Genomic DNA, 23,893 nt, shown 5'->3' with positions numbered 1-23,893 from the left:
CAGTAATTTAAAACGAGAAGACACATTACGAGCCACTAAAAGCACAATAATCTTATCGTCTTCTCATTTCCTAGACGTATTTCGCATTTTCCTAAAACCAAAAATTGTTGAAGTCAAATGCACATGTGGACTAAAATCATTGTTGTAGAGAAATATTTCTCACAGAGGTGCTGCAAATCACTTGTTTGGGGGCTATTACATTAATAAAAGGACGAGAATGCGAGAAACTCAAAAAACGTTATAGTTGAGGGGGGGGAATGAGAGGGGTGGATACATAAAGGATCCATTAACCAAGCCCATGCTAATGTAGCGATATGCAGCCTCAGTTAAATGGATGCCATCCCAATTCACATGAGCTTTAGGATCCAAACACGCCTTTGATCCAGTGTGACCACATCTTGCCGAATTGTTGAAATTGTAGGGTCCACCTCCTCCACAGCAAGCCACCAAACTTCCATCCTTAAATCCTACAACATCAAGATTCATACAAGAAAATCAATTGATGATCCCTTTTTTCCCCAAACATTAAAGATAAAATTGAATTTTATAAGGGTATAAATGTCAAATATTAATTGATACTTTGTTTTATAAGGTTGTACTGACCAAAATGTTTGGGGACGTGGAAGAATCTCTTAGATGCACCGTAATAGTCAGCATAACTGATTCTCGCATGAGGGTATTTCTGTTGCAAATTTTGCAATGCAAGTTTTAGCTGAGCATTATGGTACTTGGAGAAAGCGTTGTGTGCTTTCAGGCATCCATTTTTATCGTAAGCTGTTCTGTCGCTTGTCTGGAATAGGGTTAGATACACCGCGTTGCAACCAATTGGCAGGTTGCCCGCCACCACCAATTCCACTGCTCCTTCCTCTATCAGCATCTGAACACGAAAACATGGACTTACTCAAATTGATGTTAGTAATTGCAACAGCAATTTTACTGCTCAAACATTCGTTGATGTCCACAAATTGACTCCTGCAAACAAAGTACTGATGAAATTGCTGCAAAGATTAATAATGTCGTTCACGTGAAATTAAGCTTACGCTGGTGGCCGCAGCAATAGTTTCAACTACCGCTGGTACCATTGCTTTAAGTTGCGTAACGCTTCCGCCGACGAAGAAAGGGTAGTTGTAGTCATTACCGCCAATCTCCCCCACCAGAAACAGAGATCTCTTAAAATACTTTGCACAATCTATACCAACAGTGGACGTAATTACGCAGTTAATGTAAACAAAAATAGGTTGACGAGTTAATGCATATATTTGTTTTAGGGAAAATGTTTGCTCCAATCAAATTTCATCAATCATGTTGCACATATTATTACACATGCACATGATTGATCATTATATTTAAATTATACACCAATCACATAAATTTATAACGTACTAAATTCAAACTTAAAGTTCATTTTTTAGGCCGGCTGAAATTATTGGCTAAATTATAGTCACTCCCCATGAGATTTGACATAATTACGAATATACACCTCTTTATCGTTTGACAAGTTATAAATATCCTCCTAATTTTAACGTCTATTTAATAATGAGTGCAATATTAGGCTTCCATCTAATTTTTGTGGTTAACTGATCAAAATGCCTTTTTGGATTATAAATTATAATTATATATATATATATTTTGTTTTAAATTTCTTAAAATATTTTTATGGATTAATATTCCCTACGGATTATTTATTTTACACACCCTCAATTTTATTTATATTTTTTCAATTTTTTTTGTTTTAAATTTTTTTTAATAAGAGTAAAATAGATATATATGTACACTTCATTGTCTACGGACCAAATTATTATTTTTTATTTAAATGAATATTTATAATTTTTCAAACAACTAGTGATATTAGGGAGATAGTTGTAACTTACCGAGAATGATTTTAGGGGAGATGGCTATATAACTTACTTAAAATTATTTGGAGGATATTAAATGCTATAATGAATATAGATACCTTGTTTGGTGGAGCAGAGGGTGGATTTGAGGTTGTTGAACCAGCCAAGCTGAACACTTAATGAATCGTTTGTCCAAAGGATTTGTCCAATCTTTCGGTCGTAGAAGAATTTTGCATCGAGGGCAGTGGCGCCGGCCGTTAACCCCAAAAATTGTACCATTAAACCAAAAATTGAACATTTTTTGTACCAACTTAACAGTAGAGCCCATGTGCATCTTAACGGCCGTTAACCCCACAATATTGGCGGGAAGAGTCACGTGAGGCTGAGAAAAAGGAGGGAAAAATAGTCTTCCAACATTCTTTTGTGTTTTGGTACCATTAAACTTAAAAATAAACTTTTTTGGTCCCATAAAGTCATGTGCGATGGAAAATAAGTAATACAACACATTTCGAAAGAAAAGATAAAATCCATAAACATGAAGCATGCATATTGGTTATAAATACACGATTTGAGCTCATTAAACCTGATTTGACAAAAAATTGACAAAACCCACTTGACAAAAGAGATGTATTGCAATGCACAATTATTCACTAATAACCTGTCAAAAAAACTTCAACCTATACAAAAAGTCTCTACTTTTTTTTCTACATCTTTCTCTTTCCTTTATCCTTAAGTTGTGCCTTCTAAGATGTCATTACACTGCGCAAGTTTGATAAAGTGATATATTTTTTACCATCCTGTATAATGATATCTCCAATAGGACCTGTCATATTCAAGTTAAGGCTGATTAGATATAAAACAGAATTATGATAGCAAGATAAAATTTAATATGGAATTGTTTACCTTGTGTGGGACGAGAAACAAAACCAGGAGGGTGTCCTACCATAGGTGGTGGTGCTTTAATATTGACCCTTGCATGCATGAAACGTGGTGCTGGTACTAATACAGGGACATCAATTTGAACTTGTCCCTGTAATATGAAACAACAACATTAACATCAACACTAGAACAGAAACCACAACAAAGACACCAACACCAACACCAGTATAGAAACATAAACAACAACACCAACACCAACACCAGCACCAGCATCGAAACATGAACAACAACACTAACACCAACACCACACCAGCATAGAAACATGAACAACAACACTAACACCAACACCAGAATAGCATAACAACATTAATAGTAACTACTTAATTATAAAAACTTAATAGCAACACTAGAATAGAAAAAATAAAACATCATAACTTTATATTAATAGTAAACAAATGAAAATAATGAAAACTTACAGAACCATCAGTTTCAGATTGACTAACTACTTTAGGTTGGCTTACTGAGGGGCAATCTTCATTCACAATCACCTCATCTTGTTGTACAGGTGCTGTTACATGTTCAGTTGCTACAGCCTGCTCAAACCCATCATCGACTGGGAATTCTTCAGCAAATTTCTTCCACTTGCAACCTTTTGTGGTGTGTCCTACTTGATGACAGAATTTGCATATCCTTTTTCCTCTTTGCCTTGGCAATTTGTCAATTATAGTTGCAGGTTTCTTGCCCTTCCGAACCTCGTCAGGTTCCAATCTTCTTGCCCTTGCAGGCCTCCCCTTTTTCCTCCCAAAATTTGGAGGCACAGGTGGAATGTAACCAGCTTTTTCCCACATTTCTAGTCCATCAAGAGGCATGATTGCTGGTGTATATACCTTGCAGAAAGTATCAACATTATAACACTTGTGCACAAAGTCATCAGGATCCAAAGCTTGTGCAGATATTGCACTCATTGCATGGTTGCATGGGATACCTGTCAAATCCCATGATCTACAAGAGCAAGTTTTTTCCTTCAAGTCAACTGTGTATCTTGCACCATCAAAACATTGTACCTCATAATGTATGTCGTCAGACTTCACTGGGATGCAATCAGCGGCTTTTTTCAGATTATTATCCATAATTTTTTTTATCTTTGGGCATAATTTCCTACCTTCCCACAACCTCTCAGCCCTATCCCTAAGTTGTTGCATTCTGGTTATTACATACTCTCTTATCCACTCCAACATTGTCAATATAGGCTTCTTTCTTGCCTCGAGGATACAACTGTTGAAGGATTTACACAAGTTGTTAAGCAGAAAATCACACTTCGAGTACGTACTGAAATGACTCTTTGACCATTGTGAGGCTGGCTTGTCTTGCAACCACTCAAGGCATCTTACATCCAACTCAGTTATGTCTTGCATTGCTCTTTGAAATTGACTGACTGTAGTAGTCTTTGTTGCCTTCCATAAAGCCTTCTTATACCCCCAACCCCTTGAAGCCAGCAGTCTTCATGTCACCATGAAGATGTCTCCCGCAAAATCTATTTTCTACTCCAGGAAGAACCTTTTCAAATGCTAGTAAAAGGTCCTTTTATTTGTCTGAAATGAAGGTGTAAGCATCATCCCTTATAATGTTCAAATCTTCCTTTAATAATGTTAGAAACCATTCCCAATTTTCTTTGTTTTCACTCAAAACTACTGCATATGCAAGTGGTAATTGGTTATTATTCGGGTCAACACCTACTGATGTGAGTAGAACACCACCATGGGGCCCTTTAAATGACAGCCATCAACACCTATGAAAGGCCTACATCCACTCAAGAATCCATTCTTTACTGCTGCAAAACACACATAAAACCTTTTAAATTTTTTCTTTCCTGTTGCATCAGCATCTTCTAGGTTCATGATTATTGTTGAGCCTGGATTCTTGTTTCTCAAAGCACCAGCATAATCCCACAGTCTTGCATATTGCTCAGCTCCATCCCCTTGTATTTCTTGTAGACATCTTCTTTTTGTCGCGTATGCTTGTCCCCTAGACACATTGCAGCGTAGCTGTCTGATTACATCTTGTCTGAAACCTTTCGCACTTCTATGGATCAGATCTGAATGCCTCCACATACTTTTGTGATAGCCAATTTATCCTCACATTCTTCACATTGAAACTGGACCCACAAATGTGCACATGATTGTACTCCCTGATCTGAAATCCCAATTCATCTCGTATCTTCACTGCATTAATATGCCATGAACACCCGTCGGCCTTACATCTTGCATAAATCCTCCTATTGTCATTTCTTATTATCACAAGATTTCTTCTAGTCATAATGGCATGAGAATGAATGGCCTCCCGAAATTCCTTTTTATTACTAAATTTCATTCCCAATGCAAATTTAGGATCAATTTGTCATCGTTACAGAAAACTGGCGCCTTCCCAACATCATCATCATCACTATCCTTTTGACTATCAAATTCATCTGGGCTATCACCATCGGTATGATCATCACTGTCAAACCGCATCTCATCTTCAAAGGTATCTTGCAATATACCAGTTCATTCTGCATCCTTGTCTACATTCTCATCAAAGCACTCATCATCCTCATCATAATCAACACTTTCATCTCCATCGAACGAGTCATCTTCAAAATCAGCCACCCATTCTTCAGTTTCTCTCATATCTTCGTCATCCCTCTCACCATCCCCACTCTCTTCTATTATCACACCCTTCCCTTTGTCTCTATTATATTGAATAGGTTCTTCTTCAGTCACAGTATTTTTTTCCTTATCACCCTCAGTCACAGTATTTTTTTCCTTATCACCCTCAATCACAGTTTTTTTTCCCTTATCACCCTCAGTCATAGTATTTATTCCCTCAGTCGCAATATTCTTACCCTTATCACCCCCATGAATATCAGCAGCAACAATGGGGCTTCTAACTGCTTCAAGGTATACCCTAATCTCACCCCATGGCCATCTATAAGTTGAAAAAGGTCTGTTTCAAAGCATAATGTTCTAAACTTTTTTAATATATCGATTCTAAAGTATTTTTTCCTATCCAAATAACCCAACTGTTCACAACACTTGTCAAGTACTTGCATTGAAAAAGTGTCCTTATCAACAAAGTCAAACACACTTTTCATACCCCCTCTATACTCAGCTTCAAGATGGAATATCAATTTACCTCCATGATAAATCCGTAAGCTGATAAAAAATTTATATTTACCTGCAAATATAACAAATTGAAATATTTAAACATAAGATGACAAATTCCAAAGAAATACTTGCAAAACTGGAATGACTTGCAAAAACTTGAATGACTTGCAAAACTTACAATACAGAGCTAATGAAGTTCCAATTAAACTAGAAAAAGGTTATCAATCATAGGATAGAGACAACAATAACAATTCACAGCACTCATTACTGCACTCTGATTCATGATTTACTATTATGCTATAGAATGTAATTCTACAGAGTACATAACAGACAAAAGCATTTGCCATATGATAACTTATGATGGACAATCCAAAACAGCCAATGTTACAATTCTATTTAAGTATTGATGCTTAAGGTTTATAATAAAGTATGAACTGAATTTCACCTAATTGCGAGCAAGGACATGTTCACATTGGATAACATCTCCAATTATATGCATGCATAAAAACACATAGAGAAAAGCAGAGTACTAAAAAGCATTCTGGGAGTCGTTATAAATTTCATTGGAGAAAAGCAGAGTACTAAAAAGCTTATTATCAGACCAACAGAACACAAGTTCAAGAAAAGATAGTAAACTGCTGAGTAATCTTCAAGGTATCTTTTACAAGATCTAATGCACTAACACTGTCCACTTGCATGTAATGAGCTCCCAAAACCACTAGCCGCAGTTTAAGTTAAATCATAATCATAAAGACATAAAAATTCGAATCAAATGTCATGCTTCAGGAAACTGAGATAGATCTAACAAAACTCAAGTAATCAAACACTAACACCAAAATTACGCTTCAAGTAATCAAACACTAAAAAGCTGAGGCACATGAGTTGCATAAAGAACTCAACTTTGCTCTGGAACGAGGTACAAGCATTCGGCATAAAGAAATATCATTATAAAGAATTAACTTCAAGAATTTATAAACAATAATACAATTAACGAGAAGCAAAAAAGGCACATTACGTTTTAGACAAAGCATCAAAAAGATTAGAAGAAGAAAAAAAACTCACCATAATCTGGTATACCATCTGACACCAATGAATCGGGTCGAAGGATGGGCGTCAACACCATGTCTTCAAATCAACCACGAACACCAGCCTCCTCGCTCTCAGATTCAAATTCTCAATTAAATATTTGGCTTAATTTTTGAATTTATCTTCAATTTTGAGGTTAGGGTTTTCAAAAGGGGGAAAGTTCTTCTTTGGAGGAATGAAAGAGGGTTCTGTACTTTTTTGCCCGTTTTTTTGGTCTTTAGAGGTCAACAAAATTGGCACGTGATTTGAAGGGATTTGACGGCCGTTAAGGCCCATGTGCCATGCACATGGTCTCTACTGTTAAGTTGGTACCAAAAATGTTCAATTTTTGGTTTAATGGTACCAAAAGCCGAACTTGCAAAATTTGTGGTACCAAAAACAAAACCGAGCTTTTTTAATGGTACCAAAACACGATTTTGCCCGTTATTGTTGTGATAGCCCTTCTTCACTTCACAAAGAATCATGCTTATAGCCAATACATAAAACATAAAAATTAAAGAATAGTGGTATATATTTGCATCTCATTGGTGCATACCATAGAAATATAACCACGTACGTGCTAATTAGTAACTGGTACAAAATAAAAATAACAAGGTAAGTTTCTAAAATTGATGGCGAGTGTCCTACAATTAGCTGAATCTAACTTTCATAATGCAGCAGGAAGAAGCTGTGTAATTACGCTTAACCCCCCCTGGACATGCCGTAATTTCCATCATTTGTTGCTACATCGGATGATAGAGTCGTCCATGCGATGAGGAAATTAGGGCAGGACAAACTGTTGAGAGGGGAGGTGTAGTGTAGGGGCCTTTGAGTAAACCCAAAGCTATCCATTTGTAGGCAGCCTCCGTGAAGTGCATACCATCCCAATTCACATACAAAGATGGGTCGTCGCAAGTGTTTGATGGAGGATATCCGCAGTGCACCGTCAAGTTACAATTGTATGGCCCCCCTCCCCCACAGCATGCCCCAAGAGCTCCTCCTGCAAATCCTGCATTTTTTTTTTTTTTCAAAAAATTTCATCGATATTGAATTTTCCATTTCATTTTATGAAAAAATTAGATTAATTATACTTTAACTCTATTTTAAAAATGTTAGGTTTATACCTTTATGTTAGATTTTGAATCGAAAATGTTGACGTCAACAAAAAAGTTTACATAAACTTTTGATTTTACTCGTCATTCAACATTTTGTATAATTTATTGACAAAAAGTATTGGAACATTAATTAGTTTTATACTTGTAAAGGGGTGATGTGATATATACAAAGTTAAAAGGGTGCAATGATAATAAAACTTTGTTTTCCAATTAATTATTGTCATTAGATGAAAAGTAGTCGCAATGAATGAAATTGTATGGAATCAAACTCATGCAATGATTATAAGATATGTAAAGGAAGAGCACCAAATCAACTTTTAGTATTTAATCGGAGATGTAACGAAATTTTGTTATGTTGCACGTACCATGCTCGATTGGAGAACGATAGAGGTCCATAACAGCGTTGTAATAATCAGCATAAATGATGGTGGTATGAGGATGAAGTTCTCGGATTCGGGCAAGTTCCTTTTTGAGCAAGTCATTGTGGTATTGGGCAAACCTATTTAGCCATTTAATGCAACCGGTCGCGGGTTCGTAGTCGTCTTGGTTTTCACTCAGGAAATATGTAAGATAAGCAGACGAGCATCCGATGGGAAAATTCCCTGGTACCATTAGTGTCACCGCCCCAAGATTGATAAGTTCCTATATATATATATATATATATATGTGCAGTTATCATAACAAAAGTTAATATCATTCGTCAGACAAGAAAACTCAATTTGGTATTTGATTTTGGGGAACAAGATCGAAGTTACTGTCTTCAATTTCAAAATTGTCTGTCTTCAATTTCAAAATTGTCCTACTTTCACTAAACTAATGATTAAAAAAAATATTATATCAAAACAAACATCTATACATATGCACTATAAAAAAATTGAATTATTCTCGACATTTGAATGCTGATTATGACTTAAAAATCATTGTACATCAATACACTCGAACACAATCAAACAAAATTGATATTACAAAAAAAGAAAAAAATTGATTATAATTAATTAACATGACGTTAGATCTGATTTTCAATTATGACTAGTGTTTGCCCCTCATTTAGAAAAATAATAGCTAATAATCATGGCGCAGGCATTATTAATTAATTATCTCCATTTTTTCACTTTTAATTATATATAGTAATTAATAATGATAAAAAATTATGTTTATTCTAGTGTTGAAAAGGCACGCGGGCACACACGTGTGTGTAATATTGTGTATATATGTTGGGTATGGAGAGGATGCTTACAGTTATAGCGGAACCAATTATGTTGACAACGTGAGGAACAAATGATCGAACTTCTGCTTCCTTGATCCCTCCAAGGAGTGCATGATTATAGTCATTACCACCGATTTCTCCAACAAGAACCAAAGATGTCTCAATAAATCCTTTACAATCTGCTAAAACCAGGAAAACAACAAAAGAAAAAAGGAAATCACGGAGATGTATTCATGGAAGAAACAAGAATATTCAACACCATTTTAATCAATTAATATTTTATTAATAAAAATGATGTAGTCTAAGTTTTTGAATTTTAGCAGGTAGTATAAATGTAAATTATATTGTATGACTCATATGCAGTATAATAAAAGTAATACAAAAATTAATTAAGAATAGTTGGTTTTTTGTCATGTTCGTGGATACTTTGGTGGAGTGTGTGTGTGTGTGTAATTACCTGAAGAAGTAGTAGGACAAATTTTGGAGAGGAATTGGTTGAACCAGCGTAACTGAGCCACCAGAGACACATTTGCAAGAGGAACGGTGACTCCCCTTTCGTCGAAAAATGAATCCTCCAGCGCGGTGGCTCCGACCACCGCAAAATTCGCGCCGTCACGAAAACTAGTGCTGTTGACGTTACCGTTTCTTCCCCCTTGAAGAAATGGCGCAACGAACGGAAGCTCAAACTCTTCAGCTGCAAATTCAGCATTATATATATCAAGAAAAAATATTTTTAGTGGGTGAGAGAAGGTAAGTAAGTACCAATGAAATCAATAATGAGACGGCCATCAGAGCAGCGTCCGGTGGGATGATTAAAGAATGTTTCGCCATAGGGAGGCAACGTGTAGAACGGTGGGCGGCCTGATTCCGGCGATAGGTAAGGTGCGTTTCCAGTGTCTGCGATTGAGTCCCCGAAGCTGATTATAGATGTGAAACATGAAGCGGATGCAAATGAGAGTTTGTGCGACAAGATGAGAATGGTACAGGCCAGTGAGAGTTTAGGCGATTTTGCAGCCATTCGCCAATGTTCATCAAGTCTTGGTGATGGGTGATTTTTCTTAATTTTGATACATCAATCATAGATTATTATAATCCCCAGTGAATTAAAATATATATTACATGATGTGGTGATATAAAGTTGATATATACATCAATGATATAGTATTACAACGTGTGACGCAAGGATTAAGAATATAATTAGCATTTCCGCTCATCTTCTCATTGACAAAATATTTTGCCGGGGCCAGAGGAAGATTAAGATGTTAAATAATCAATATTTAACGTGATTAAGAGTTATTAAGGTAGGATGATGCATGGTGTGTACTGATTCAAAACTAAATCAAGAATTAAGATCATGTTGACCTTTAACAATATGGCACATATTCGACACTTTTTTCTGACAAAATCCATCCATTAATAAAGCCTTGTTGTTCAGATGACTGAGTTGATGCCTCTTAGCTCCCTATCTTCAACCAAAGTAATTCATCAATCATGGAAATTTTCCTCTAATAATTTAATTAAAGCGTCCTAGCTACTCGGAAAGTAGGTTATTAAATTATGTATGTATGGGTTCAAAATCATTAGCCCCATTAAGGGGATCGCTTAGATTATATATCAGGACATGTTCAAAAGTAAATAAAGTGGGAATATATATGAATATGATGCTCCTCCCACTCTCTAGTGGTCACAACCTACTTTAATGTAGGCCTACTAACAATTCAAATGAAGTTATTCACCATTACAAATTTTTAATAATGTCTTCTTGTTTTTTTCTTTTTTCCCACGACAGCCGTAAACATTGTTGTTGAGTTTCTGTCCGTACGAAGATAGCCATAACAAGTTGCTGCTGAAGTTGCCACAGTCAGAGTTCTCTGAGGAAGATGACAGAACACGATCACGAGTTTCACAAACGCTTGGACGGAATTTGGAAATTTACCGAATAGGTGCGGGGAGAGGTAAAAGCCTATGGTAGCATTATAATAATCTGCATATACAGATGAATATTGCACGTCAATTACAGATCCCATGTAGTTAGCAACTGTCGGCACGAATCATCGAATCACTTCAGGATCTATATTTCCTGGTATGGTAGGATAACTGTAATCGTTCCTCCCATCAAGACCAAAGAGCTTTTAACAAACTTATTATACCGATTAAATGGATCAAAATTCACAATAAATGTATGTATGCTATTTCAAGGAAAATGCTATATATATTTCCTCATCTCACGTATACAAGTCCATAACTACTAGTTTCCAAAATGAGTAAATTCAATTACAATATCATGACAAAAATAATTAAACTTTGTAATTTTACATAAAAAAAATCGCAATTACGCCACTGTTCTAGCTTCTATAAATACTCCATCGCACGTTGTTTACTGATACTCGTAATATCCAGCACCGGCCGTTGCTACGGAAGGGCAAAGAGTTTTGATGGGAGGATGAGTATAATGTTGTCGGATGAAACCTTGTGCTATCCATCTATTGGCGGCCTCTGTGAAGTGTATACCATCCCAACTAGCAAACAATGAAGGGTTCTCACAACAGTTTGCTGCCGGCCGATCAATTCCGCATGCTGTCAACGGATCGTAGTTGTAGGGGCCTCCTCCTCCACAACAAGCTCTTAGAACTGATTCCTTTGTGAACCCTGCATTATATATACTTGAGGTAAAGTTAATTTTTGTTGGAAAGTAATATTTGCGGAAGGATTTCGGAAGTTCAATTACCGAATTGGTCCGGGGAGAGATAAAAGCGAATGGTAGCATTGTAATAATCTGCGTAGATTATGGAAATACGAGGATGAAGGTGTCGTATGCGGAACAATTCCTTCTGGAGCAGTTCATTGTGGTACATGGACAACTCATTCAACCAATTGAGACATCCAGTTTTGGGATCGTAGTCGTTTTCGGTACTGGATGTCTTGTATTGTGTTAGATAGAGTGGAAGGCAACCGAGTGCCAAGTTCCCAGGTACCAACATTGTCTCAGCGCCAAGCTTAATGAGTTCCTATATATAGATCAATTTCAAGGCAAAGGCAAAATGATTTTTGCTTTTAAACAAAATAATAGGTTCTGATTTGATAAGGTTGTAAGCTTAATTACGCACCTCAATTATGGATCCCATGTAGTTAACAACTGTTGGCACCAATGATCGAATCACTTGAGGATCTACATTTCCTTGCTGGATGGGATAATTGTAATCGTTGCCTCCAATCTCTCCCATCACAATCAAAGAGCTTTTAAGAAATTTTCTACCATCTGTTGGTCAAAATTAAAGACTTAAGATTTAAAAACGCAGTTATAGGATAAGGAGGCTAAAAGGTGTATGGGATTCTTTTCGGGTAGTAGGTCGCCTAGTCACTGATAAGGACCTACCACCAACTCTCTCATGCCACAGATTTTCTTTCTTTCTTTCTTTGTTTTTATGAATGCCACAAACTTTCTTAGTAATAATTAGTGATGCACGTTGTTTTTTTAGTTGCATATAATAAATAATTTTTAAATTTTTAAACATATTATAAATTAGATAATATATAAATTGATATGTCATATTTTTTAAAAAAAATCAATTTTAAAAGTATTATCAACACAAAAAAGTAAATTGGTGCAATAGCATTACAAATCGTCATTTGCGAGTGACTTTTTTTTTTTTTAATATTTGTATAGATAATGTAACATTACATACTTTGCAGATAAATTTATATATTACAAAGGAACTGAAAGTGTCTTTAAGATATATACATTTATTACACTCATTGACTATGAAGTCGTTTGACAATATAATTTTATCAAATTTTTTATTTCATTTTTTAGGAGTTTGTTTAAGTCTATACAACAACTTCACAGACCTTCTTTTCTTGGCCAAGAATGACAACCTTTTATGTTGTTTCATATGGATATCTTAATCTACTTCGCCGTTTAAGAATGATGATTTACATCCATTTGTAGTTTTCCTCTTAAGGATTCTCAAAAAAGCTTTTGCAGTCTTTGTTGGCAATATACGTTATTCAACGCACCATACATATTATTGAAGATGTAGTTTCTATAAAGAGAATCCACACGTCCTCATGCATTTAAAACAACATTCCTTTGAGCATTAGTTTTCATTATTAGGTTCAAACGTAGTGAGGTAGAATGACATTTTTTGATGCCATCACTTAAAGTCATCGTCGAAAAATTTCTCGACCTCTACCCTTGTGTAGCAATAGATTGTGCCACATGTGATTGGATAACTATAGTAACCGAATTAGTAGATTTAATCCCTATAATACACAAAATAACTAATTGTTTTAAACTTGTTACAATTTAATAATTTTCCACAAAACGACTACTATTTCTGCAACCACAAAAATAAAGAAAGAAAAGGACTACCACGAAAAATTTAAGTCACGGATTCAGAATTGTCACTATTTATGTTTTAAAAATTGTCACTTGCAAGATTGTTTATAAAATTTTCACTAGAAAAAATCAATACCATACGTAGAGTAACGATTCCGTGACAATAAACAATTATGGATAGATAATTTGTTTTTGGTGATTAAGTTATAATTATAAACTAATTAAGTTGTCACTACATTTTATAATAATAATTTAATGCATAAACTTTATTATTAAGATTTATATTATGATAAGATTAAATAATTATCATTTATTATAAATTTTAAGTGATGACTTTAAATTATCAGTTATTAATATCATAGGCGTACCTGGAATCCTGGCAAGAAATTGCTTGAACCAATCCAATTGAATTCCCAGACTAGCATTCGTGACCAGATTCTGTATTCCTCTCTTGTCGAAAAACATAGTATCAAGCGCCGTAGCACCGGCCACCGCAAAATTCACTCCTTTACTGAAACTCCCGCCTTTCTCCGCCGCAATCTTCCAGGCAGCGTACGGCTCCACCAACGGCAGCCCCAAACTCTCAGCTACGGAAGAAGAAGACAAGCTAGATCAGTACTCATGTGTATATGTATAATCAATTAGGAGTCAGTTGGTTCATTAGCTACCAATTCATTATCTATGTATACCAATGAAATCAATGACGAGACGGCCGTCGGAGTATCGTCCCGTGGTGCGGTGGAAGAAAGTTCGGCCGTAGGGCGGGCGCCCGCATAGCGGCGGGTTGTTTGGTGGGCTGAGCAGAAGCAGATTGCCGGTGTCGGCCAGCGAATCGCCGAAGCTAATGATGGAGTCGTAGCACCCGGATGCCAATCTACTGATTGATGCCACTAAAATCAAGATTATGGCATATCCAACACCCATTTTCATTTTCTCAAATCGAAGTTTTTTTCCTCTGTATTTTGAAATCAGAGAATATAAGGTTTATCATAGACAGACTGATGGCTAACGTGCGGACCCCACCCCTTCTTACTTGAACGATAGTTGTTTTTGTGACAACGACCACAATCGAATGACTTTTAACAAAAGGAACATGGAAGCAGCAAGTCTAGGTATCTGGTTTCACGTCCATTTATTTATAATTAATTTATTATAAGTTAAATAATTTTTTTATAACTAAATTATTCTTATATATTTTTTATATGTTAATATATGTGATAAAGGTACATCCTCTGTGTTATAAAGATAATTTAATCTAAAAAAAATAATTTAACCTTCTTTTTGAGCGGAAAAAAGAAACACCTTCTAGTGATGTAATAAGTTTAACAACTAGCAAGTGAGGGAATAGGAAACGGCCACGTAGCCGAGTTCCCTATTTGTCCATTAATAAGTATCAAAATTTAAACACGAGTTTAGTTTAATTTAGAATAGAGTTGAAATTTCATGAATAAATTAAAAAACTCACGAGTATTTATCTCAATTTTATTTGAATATTTGTTATGTACTGATTGAGTTGGTATAATTTATTATTGTTCATAATTATATTAATGTATTTATTGTATCGATGTATTATTAAAAATATATATAAATTAAATTTAAACACTCTAGTCTAGTGTAATCAAGACGAACGTCGATGACTCAAAAGAGTACGTATCTTTTTTAATCTATTTGTTTTTTTAAGTGTTGATACATATATAATTCTAGAGGAAAACGAAAGTTCGAGAATAAAAATGTGGAGATAGGCCACAAGCTATGACGCTATTTAAATGGCCGTTGTAAAAAATACAAAATAAAATAAAGATAAATCATGATTTTGAATGAGATGATATTCCAATTATGAATTTTTTCATTAATTTAATATATTTTTATGTATATATATTCTATTTTATTGTAAACAAGTATATCTTATTGCAATTTTAAATGTATAAAAATTCATTTTATTTGCATATATACTAAAAGAAATTATATCACTCGTTGATCGTAATATAAATATCTTAGAGTTTGATTTGATTAGACATATGCAATTGGAGAGAGCTTAACTAATTGATTGTGTGATTACAAATCATTTTAAAAATTTACTGAGTATTAATTGAAATGTTGCTCACCAGGCCTTAGTAAGATGAGGAGTATATTACATATTGGGTAAATTATAACGGATTTTTTTAAATAATATATTATAAAATTAATAATCTATCTAATAAATATCCCATCATTACAGTCCAATATAGAATAGTATTTGTTAGACATAATTAATTTCAAGAAATATATAAAAAATTTTAAATAATAAAAAATATTTATAATTATAATAAATTTTAAAAGAGCTACTGTATTTTACCCTTACATACTTGTTGAGGAAAAACCAAACCCAACCCAATCATATTTAAGTGTTATTAGGGAATAGTTTTAAGCTGCATTTATGTTTTCTTTGGACGCAAATTATTATCTTTAAATATAGTAACACACTTAGGATATTTAATTTTTTTAACTTTATAATCATTATCTTAAAAACTATGTCTGATGAGACTGCTAACGCCTCTCATCAACTACCTTTGTCTCAAAAATTATATTTTTAGTTTCATATGTCAGGATTTTTTTTTTAATTTAATCTTATTTATTGTAATTTTCTCAAATTACATCTCATAAATTGAAATTTTTTAAAATTATAGTTCTCACATACATCTACACTCTAATAATTAACAAAGCTGTTAGCATTTTCCTACAGTTTTTTGTCAATTATTCCCCCCACCCCCACCCCCATGATCTCCGATGTGAACAGTCAGGGTTGCTGTGTGGTCTAAGACTTGCATGATTTCAACTGGGCTCATCAGATTTCTCTGAAGTCTATTCACATTCATAAATCGCGATTAGTGATACCATTGCACTAATTTTTTGTGAAGTCAAAAATGTCCTTCATGATAAAATAACTAACTTATTCAATATTTTAAAATTTACATTAATTGATAAAATATTATTTCTTTCTTTCTTTCTTTTTATTAATATAATATACTGTTTTATATTTTACTCTTACTTGTAATATATTAAAGCATATAAAATTATTTATTATGTGGACGTAAGAACAATGTGCCAAAACAACTAGTTTTAAAAAATAGGGAGATAATTTGATATAGAGGTACTTTATACATATCCCACGACAAAATTAATAATTATTTTTTACAATAAAAATCTGAAATAAGACCATGTTTTAACTACTGTGCATTGCATAGGATTACACATAGAGGTGAGCATTGCATTTGCATGCAGAGTTCAGTAATAGTGGTGATATTGAAAACCAGCGGGGCTTGATATGGAAGGGCAAATAGTTTTGATGTGAGGATGAGTATAAGATCCTTCCCACAAGCCTTGTGCTATCCATTTGTTTGCAGCCTCTGTACAGTGCAACCCATCCCAATTAACATACAATGAAGGATTCTCACAACAATTTGCTCTCGGTAGATTCCCGCATAGTGCCGACCCGTTGAAATTATAGGGCCCTCCTCCTCCACAACAAGCTCTTAGAATTGACTCCTTTGCAAATCCTGCATCATAAACACTTGACAAATTAAAACTTGATAGATTTTCCGTGTTCAAATAATGCTTGGGGATGGAATTTTTACCGAATTGGTGTGGGGAGAGATAAAAGCGCATCATAGCATTATAATTAGTCTGCGTAGATTATGGCGATATGAGGATGAAGGTGGCGTAGGCGGGACAATTCCTTCTGGAGCAGTTCATTGTGGTATATGGATAACTCATTCAACCAATTGAGACATCCTGTTGTGGGATGGTAGTCTTTTTCGGTACTGGACGTCTTGTAGTGTGTTAGAAGTGCCGGAAGGCAACCCATTGGGATGACCCCGGGAACCAACATTGTCGTGGCACCAAGCTTAATCAGTTCCTATGGATCAATTCATTGCTACGTAAATTGGTCTTTCTTTTTCAAAAAAAAAAGGAAGAAAGAAAAAAATCGAATCGAGGAATGATTGTGATGTGATGAGATTCTAACTTACGCACTTCAATCGTGGATCCAATGTAGTTAACAACTGCTGGCATGAATGATCGAATCGCTTTAGGATCTATATCTAGAAGCAATGGGTTGCCATAATCGTTGCCTCCAATCTCCCCCACCAAAATCAATGAGTTTTTCACAAATTTTCTACCATCTGTTCTCCAAAATCAAAGGAACGTATAAATACAAGTGAATTAAAATCCATAGTAAAAGTATGCCTATATTATTCTTATGCATATTTTTTAAAATTCTTGTCCAAGTAAAAATGCATCAAATTCAATGAATTAGTTGTATGACAAAAGTTATCGCAGTACACCAGAAAGAACGATTATTGGCAACAATCTTAATAATAATTATGGATTACATATCATGATAAATAATTTTTATTGACGACGATTAAATAAAATCGATGTAAAAATAAAGTTTTCATCAATACAAAGTTATCTGCCATGGCTTTTAGACATTTCAAATGTTTTAACTACCCTCGCGGACACCACAGCCAACAACCGTTGCTATGACTATTTTGTCTTTAACTATGATAGTTAACCATGGTTAAATATTGTAGTTTTTGTAGTGGTAAGTAATAATAATTCTTTTATATTATACATAAATTAAATAAGTAAAACCTCTTGATTGTTATGCTTGGACTAAATTAAAGTTTGTTAGATTTTGTAATATTGCTAAGTTGTGACTCTGGATCTGTTATCAATTATACACAGTGATATTTTTATATATAATTTTTGTTATTAATAATTATATTATTAAAATTATCATTAAAAATATAAAATCATTATTTGATTTATTATTAAAAGTATCTTTTGTTGTAATGCATGAGTGAGGGTAACAGGCTTACTAGGAATCACGGCTAGAAATTGGTTGAACCAATCAAATTGAGTTCCCAGAGTGACATTCGTGACCCGATTATGTATTCCCCTCTTGTCGAAAAACACAGTATCAAGCACTGTAGCTCCGGCTACCGCAAAATTCACTCCTTTACTGAACCTTCCGCCTTTCTCCGCCGCATTTTTACCGGCAATGTACGACTCCACCAACGGAAGCCCCAAAGCCTCAGCTAATAAAAATACGGGAAAAGGAAAGGGAAAGCTAATCGATCAGTACTCATTTCCATACATACATATATATATATATATAATCAATTAGAAATCAGTTGATTCATTAGCTAGTTCTAATTACCAATGAAATCAATGACGAGACGGCCATCGGAGGATCTCCCAGTTGGAAGGTGGAAGAAAGTTCGGCCGTAGGGCGGGCGAGCACAATACGGCGGCTTGTTTGGTGGGCTGAGGAGAAAGAAATTGCCGGTGTCGGCCAGCGAATCACCGAAGCTAATAATGGACTCGAAGCACTGGGAAGCGGATGCGGCGGTTGATGCGACTAAAATCGAGATTATTGCATATGCAACTGCCATTTTCTTTCTTGTTTGGAACAGAGCAAGGTTTATTAGAGAGACGAGTAAAGTGCGCTTCTCAATTGAATGCATTCAAATTCGATTTGATTGATCATTTTTTTTTTAAATTATACACTAATATCATAATATGTATATTGAACTTGACGTATAATTAATTCAAATTTCGATCAAATTCAATTTAGATTAGAATTTCGTATGGAATGACTACTAATTTGTGATAAGACGCGACACCCGAATGACGGATTATGGAAGCAAACGTATGTGTCTGAGCAACATGGAAGCAAATGGATGGATGTGTCTTGATTGATCATGCCAACGACTTGAACGGAAAAATCATAATCTCAATCAGTTTAAGACTTAATTTTTTCAGTAAAATAAGATCCTATTTCTCTAAAGTAGAAATCATTTTCCAACTATTTCATGCTAATCAAAGTAATAATATATAAATATATATATGATCATAGCCTAACACTGGACCATTAATTATTTTACCTATAATTCATATTCAAGTTAAATAATAATATTTTTTGTTATAAAATAAAGGGAAATTAATCTATTAATCACATTGAAGCTGCAAATTTATGGAAAACAATCCAATTACTATTGACTTTTTTAATCTAAATTAATGATTTAATTAGGCATGGAGATGTAATTGTGTGATTAAAAATAATTTTATCTCTATCAAGTATTAAGATCTTGATGTGCTCAAGTAAATTGACAAGGACCTGACGTATTTGCTGAGGAAACCCACCTACCGATGTATGTATATATTTTAAATTTATGTTATGCTTATCTAATTAAATAAATGAAAAGGAAGATAAATCAATCAAAATCGATAAAATAAATTAATTTTAAATTTGCATAAATAAAAGTTTATTGAAGTGGCAAGGGTGTCCAAGTTGGCCTTTTCTTTTTCCCATGTCATTTCATAAAATAAAAATATATATATATATATATATGTCATATGGCCAAACCAGCATTCCGGCCAAAAAGGATCAAAATTGTCAATTTTTTTCAATTACAGAATTAAATTGTGAAAAATAAATCGTATAAAATTACCACCCCTTAATTTACAGGACGAAATTTGTAATTTTCCCTTGTCAGAAATACTAATATCTCTAACAATTCCATCGGTTAAAGACAATATTTTGGAACTAATGATTTTGCAGTATAGTGATTAAGGTTAAAGTTGAGGTTTTATAAACAAGTACGTTGTTATGAAGTATTTGTTTTATATTATGTGAGTTATTAAAATTCATTTATCATTGTTATGAAATATTTGTTTCATATTATGTGAGTTATTAAAATTCATAAACCATTGTTAGTAATATTAAAGCGTTATTCAATGTATCGATATAATTTATTATAATTTAGTTATTTACGGTTATAAGGGGAAAGAAAAGGATAATAGTTGGAGCTAGCTTATAAATAAGATAATCTTTATTTTGAGCTGGAAGCAGCCTTCTGCCTTCTGTTATGACAGGCCATCACATTTACAAAAAGATACTAAAAGTAGTATCAAATGTTCCTTAATTATTCTTAGAATAAAGTGAATTCCCGTTAATCATTCTGTCCTAACAGAACCACGAACTCACTATTGAGGATTGGGAGGTCGACTATTGGCAGCAGATACGCGGGATCCCCATTCCAGCAGTTCTTTGCTAGTATCGTCCTTGTGAACCAACACTTCGATGAAACACAATGATTCGCTCTGTGCGCCGGTGGCCGTTGCTATTGCTTCCACCAATTCCTCTTCTGTTTTCACCTGATGTCCAGCAACCAATATGTCAGAAACTAGGGAAGCACAAAACAAAAGTTGCAATTCTTCAACTTTCTTTCCTAAATTGAAACATGAGCTTCTAAAAGTTTGGTATTGATGTGATGTTACTAGGACATATTCGGTCGTGTATGCTAACCTTGGCAGTCCAGCATTTGCCTTCTCCATTGTGGATAGCGTTCACAAGGCCAGTGTAGTCCCAATTCTTGATCACATTGTACGGTCCGTCATGAATCTCTACTTCAATTGTGTATCCTCCATTGTTGATGAGGAAAATAATGGTCCTCTGTCCACATCTTATCATGGTAGAAATATCTTGAGCCGTAACCTAGGTGAAGAAGTGCAGTTTATTAGGTTACTTATACAAACGGATTGAATTTTCTATCTCAAATTCTATTATACCTTTTATTCCAATTAACATATGCATGCTGCGTGTATGAAGATTACTTCATTTAAGGAGATATTTTATGCACGTGGCATTGCTCAAGGCAAGAACATTCATTCTCTGATTACTATAATCACTTCAATCAAAGAGCTTCTTGTATGAATGTAACAAATGATCACCTGGAAACTTCCATCACCAATGCAAGCAATGACACGTTTATCCTTTGCAGCCTGAGCGTAGCCAAGAGTTGCACCAACAGACCACCCAATAGATCCATACTGCATCTGGAATTCATACCTTTATAAAGACAACAAAATTAACAACTTAGCAAACTCGACATGGATTTTGAGATCACTCGGTTTCTCTACAGGACGATCAAAACAAGCACAATAACACTCAAATCTATATCTGTAAGGACCAAGCAAAAAATTGTCCAGAGAAGCTCTTAGGCAAGGACTTACCCGCAATTTTCAGGAAGGCTAAGCTTCTGACAATTGAACCATGAATCTCCAGTCTCTGCAATCACCGCAGTGTTGCCACTCAACATTTCCTGAATTGAAGAGGATATTGTTAACAAAAATGCTCCCATCTAGGTCATGCGATCAAGTTATATATCAATGCAATTTCAAGAAAAGAACGATCATGGTGCTTTAAAATTGGGGACATTACAAGAATACTTCAGATCCTTTTATTTACCTGAATGTGCTTGAAAAGAATGTTGACCCGGAGTGGCTCCTCCTTCTCACGCTTCAAAGCAATGCCAGGAGGAACATATATCCTGCGATAATTTTCCATAGCCGTACTGTTCCTCTTCAGCTTTTTGGTCAATGCAGTCAGAAAGTCTGTCATGAAAACCCAACCAAAGGAAGGGCCGTTGCCTATTGTCACACGGTTTGGCTGCACAACAATTGATTTCTCCTTTTTTATCAACAAAGAGTATCCAACAGAGCTGTAGTCATTAAAAATAGGGCCAACAAACATATACGCATCAGCGGATTCTACTATCTCCCCGCAGAAGCTGGTGCTCACTGCACCCCAATATGTCCCAATAAAGTGTGGATGGTGCTCCGGGACGAGGCCCTTGCCCGATGGCATTACAGCTATTGGATAGCCACAAGCATCTGCAAGATCAACAAAAGCCTGTTGGGCTCTGGATACCCTTAGCTTGGGACCTCCTATGATGACTGGTTTAACAGCTTTGTTCAGAAACTCAGCAGCTGCTTCAACTGCTGCTTCCAGACCAAGTTCATTGCTCACCCTTCAAGAGTTTCACCAATACAAGATTCAGGACAAGATGTCTTGTAAAATAGTACACATGATCCAATGTGTTGCTATAGTACTATGATTCAGGGGAACAACATAATGTAAATATCCTCCTTGACTAATAGGAAAACTGAGAGAAATCTTAAGACTCACTTTGGTGCAAGGAAAAATGGGACAGGTTCTCTTGCAAAAGTTGGGTGAGGAATTCCAGGCAAATTGCAGCTTATGCTTATATACACTGGCTTACTTTCTTTCAAAGCAGTCGAAATCGCTGTATCGATCAATTCATGGGCATCGTCCAAGTTATTAACAACTGCCTGTTGTGTTACCACACAGAGGATACCGATATTAGTTTTACAAAACATAACCAATTTCCCTTCGCTACTCAACATGCTACAATTAAAAGCTAATTCAACTTAGTCAATACCAATTCAGGAAGGGGGAAAAAAAACTTAATTTTTACCTGAGTACAAGTGATCGTCTGGAAACACCGTAGCTCCTGAGTGAAATCCGGCAGGCCAATAGTATGATGCAAAATTCGATTAGTCCCGTAATCGTTAGAGTTGGGCCCACCAACAATACAGATTACCGGCAAGTTCTCACTGTAGGCCCCGGCGATGGCGTTCAGTACGCTGAGCCCGCCAACAGTGAATGTCACCACACAGGCGCCCACTCCCTTGGCTCGAGCGTAGCCGTCGGCCGCGTACCCCGCGTTCAACTCGTTGCAGCAGCCCACCAAATTCAGTCCCGGCTCTTCTATGAGGTGGTCGAGTAAAGTTAAGTTGAAATCACCAGGAACGGAGAACACGTCCCTCACACCTATCTGAACCAGCCGGCGAGCCAAGTGGCGGCCCAACGTCCCACTTGATGAGATGGCGGGCACTGGAACCAGACTAGCGGCGGCGCCGATCCTATTACTTGCTTCCATGTCTTGTTGTCTTTCAGAAGGAAAACTCTTTGAGTATGTCTTGGATCTGTTTCAAGAAAAGCAGTTTGTTTGGGAAAAGGTGGTTGTGATCTGGTGGTGTTTTTATAGCAAGTACGGGTCCTTTCTGCTCCTCGATGAAATTGAACACTATGGGCAATACTGCTAAAAGAAGACACAATTAAACTTCTAATGGTATTTGATCTTGATTTCCACAGCGGTGCCGCTATTGTTTGTAGCAGACACCCCAAGATTATTTACTAAAATAATTGTTGGTTTGTCGTTTGATTGATTTGTCTTTTTACGAGTCGAGTGAACTACACCATATAAGATGCTATAAATCAAGAGCTAAGGGGAAAAATAAACACGGAGAAAAAAGGGGCAAGAAGTAGCATCTTGGAAACCGGAGGCACTCTTCCTTGTATTGGTCAGTGGTTTCTTGGTTTGATTAATGTAATAAGTGGTTTGATAATCAAGTGGGCAAACACTTGTCCTTGTTTTCTTTCCGTTGCCAATGACCGACTT

At 35.4% G+C, this 23,893-nt stretch overlaps 4 protein-coding genes and 1 pseudogene across 7 annotated transcripts; all 5 read right to left on the bottom strand.

Moving 5' to 3' along the window:
• Positions 1–126: 126 nt before the first annotated feature.
• On the bottom strand, positions 127–2,114 carry LOC105175621 (GDSL esterase/lipase At5g45910). The gene is made up of 4 exons (XM_088876542.1): positions 1,955–2,114; positions 1,041–1,189; positions 604–877; positions 127–467 (listed from the first exon to the last, which is right to left on the bottom strand). The coding sequence occupies exons 1-4, from the start codon at positions 2,112–2,114 to the stop codon at positions 229–231; spliced, it is 822 nt and encodes a 273-aa protein (XP_088732668.1). The 3' UTR covers positions 127–228.
• A 5,322-nt stretch (positions 2,115–7,436) lies between these two features.
• On the bottom strand, positions 7,437–10,316 carry LOC105175645 (GDSL esterase/lipase At1g28570). Of its 3 annotated transcripts, none has more exons than XM_020698246.2 (5): positions 10,007–10,306; positions 9,702–9,938; positions 9,275–9,426; positions 8,403–8,679; positions 7,437–7,931 (listed from the first exon to the last, which is right to left on the bottom strand). In XM_020698246.2, exons 1-5 carry the CDS (start codon positions 10,260–10,262, stop codon positions 7,666–7,668), a joined length of 1,188 nt encoding a protein of 395 aa, XP_020553905.1. In that variant the 5' UTR covers positions 10,263–10,306; the 3' UTR covers positions 7,437–7,665. The 3 variants fall into 3 exon arrangements, with proteins under 3 accessions (XP_020553905.1, XP_020553906.1, XP_088732901.1); XM_020698247.2 differs by having other exon boundaries at positions 9,275–9,423; positions 10,007–10,305; XM_088876775.1 differs by lacking the exon at positions 7,437–7,931 and having other exon boundaries at positions 8,446–8,639; positions 10,007–10,316.
• Positions 10,317–11,429: 1,113 nt separating this feature from the next.
• LOC110013004 (GDSL esterase/lipase At1g28590) lies at positions 11,430–14,627 on the bottom strand. The gene is made up of 5 exons (XM_020698230.2): positions 14,273–14,627; positions 13,952–14,170; positions 12,352–12,503; positions 11,973–12,252; positions 11,430–11,893 (listed from the first exon to the last, which is right to left on the bottom strand). The coding sequence occupies exons 1-5, from the start codon at positions 14,511–14,513 to the stop codon at positions 11,622–11,624; spliced, it is 1,164 nt and encodes a 387-aa protein (XP_020553889.2). The 5' UTR covers positions 14,514–14,627; the 3' UTR covers positions 11,430–11,621.
• A 2,053-nt stretch (positions 14,628–16,680) lies between these two features.
• Positions 16,681–19,147, bottom strand: LOC105175620 (GDSL esterase/lipase At1g28610-like; annotated as a pseudogene). Its single transcript, XR_016062999.1, has 5 exons — positions 18,784–19,147; positions 18,443–18,661; positions 17,595–17,743; positions 17,198–17,478; positions 16,681–17,119 (listed from the first exon to the last, which is right to left on the bottom strand). The product of XR_016062999.1 is annotated as a GDSL esterase/lipase At1g28610-like (transcript).
• Positions 19,148–20,440: 1,293 nt separating this feature from the next.
• Positions 20,441–23,753, bottom strand: LOC105175619 (pyruvate decarboxylase 1). Its single transcript, XM_011098116.3, has 7 exons — positions 22,907–23,753; positions 22,597–22,760; positions 21,877–22,438; positions 21,642–21,730; positions 21,360–21,477; positions 20,935–21,123; positions 20,441–20,783 (listed from the first exon to the last, which is right to left on the bottom strand). Exons 1-7 carry the CDS (start codon positions 23,369–23,371, stop codon positions 20,613–20,615), a joined length of 1,758 nt encoding a protein of 585 aa, XP_011096418.1. The 5' UTR covers positions 23,372–23,753; the 3' UTR covers positions 20,441–20,612.
• Between the last annotated feature and the right edge of the window lie 140 nt (positions 23,754–23,893).

The sequence above is a fragment of the Sesamum indicum genome, linkage group LG12 (genome assembly GCF_026168435.1).
Source record: "Sesamum indicum cultivar Baizhima isolate 11 linkage group LG12, ASM2616843v1, whole genome shotgun sequence".
NCBI lineage: Eukaryota > Viridiplantae > Streptophyta > Magnoliopsida > Lamiales > Pedaliaceae > Sesamum > Sesamum indicum.
This window is presented reverse-complemented; position numbering and strand designations above follow the sequence as displayed.

Excerpts from the sequence above, each read along its gene's own strand:
- LOC105175621 (XM_088876542.1), bottom strand. The coding sequence starts at position 2,114 with ATGGTACAATTTTTGGGGTTAACGGCCGGCGCCACTGCCCTCGATGCA. Across the intron at positions 878-1,040 it reads CTATTGCTGCGGCCACCAGC|ATGCTGATAGAGGAAGGAGC; the intron begins GTAAGCTTAATT and ends TTTCGTGTTCAG. Across the intron at positions 468-603 it reads CCACGTCCCCAAACATTTTG|GATTTAAGGATGGAAGTTTG; the intron begins GTCAGTACAACC and ends TTGATGTTGTAG.
- LOC105175645 (XM_020698246.2), bottom strand. The coding sequence starts at position 10,262 with ATGGCTGCAAAATCGCCTAAACTCTCACTGGCCTGTACCATTCTCATC. Across the intron at positions 9,939-10,006 it reads TCTCATTATTGATTTCATTG|CTGAAGAGTTTGAGCTTCCG; the intron begins GTACTTACTTAC and ends CTGAATTTGCAG. Across the intron at positions 7,932-8,402 it reads TCGTTCTCCAATCGAGCATG|GATTTGCAGGAGGAGCTCTT; the intron begins GTACGTGCAACA and ends AAAAAAATGCAG.
- LOC110013004 (XM_020698230.2), bottom strand. The coding sequence starts at position 14,513 with ATGAAAATGGGTGTTGGATATGCCATAATCTTGATTTTAGTGGCATCA. Across the intron at positions 14,171-14,272 it reads TCTCGTCATTGATTTCATTG|CTGAGAGTTTGGGGCTGCCG; the intron begins GTATACATAGAT and ends CTTCTTCCGTAG. Across the intron at positions 12,253-12,351 it reads ACATGGGATCCATAATTGAG|GAACTCATTAAGCTTGGCGC; the intron begins GTGCGTAATTAA and ends ATCTATATATAG.
- LOC105175619 (XM_011098116.3), bottom strand. The coding sequence starts at position 23,371 with ATGGAAGCAAGTAATAGGATCGGCGCCGCCGCTAGTCTGGTTCCAGTG. Across the intron at positions 21,478-21,641 it reads AGCCTTCCTGAAAATTGCGG|GTATGAATTCCAGATGCAGT; the intron begins GTAAGTCCTTGC and ends GTCTTTATAAAG. Across the intron at positions 21,124-21,359 it reads TTGGTGATGGAAGTTTCCAG|GTTACGGCTCAAGATATTTC; the intron begins GTGATCATTTGT and ends TTCTTCACCTAG.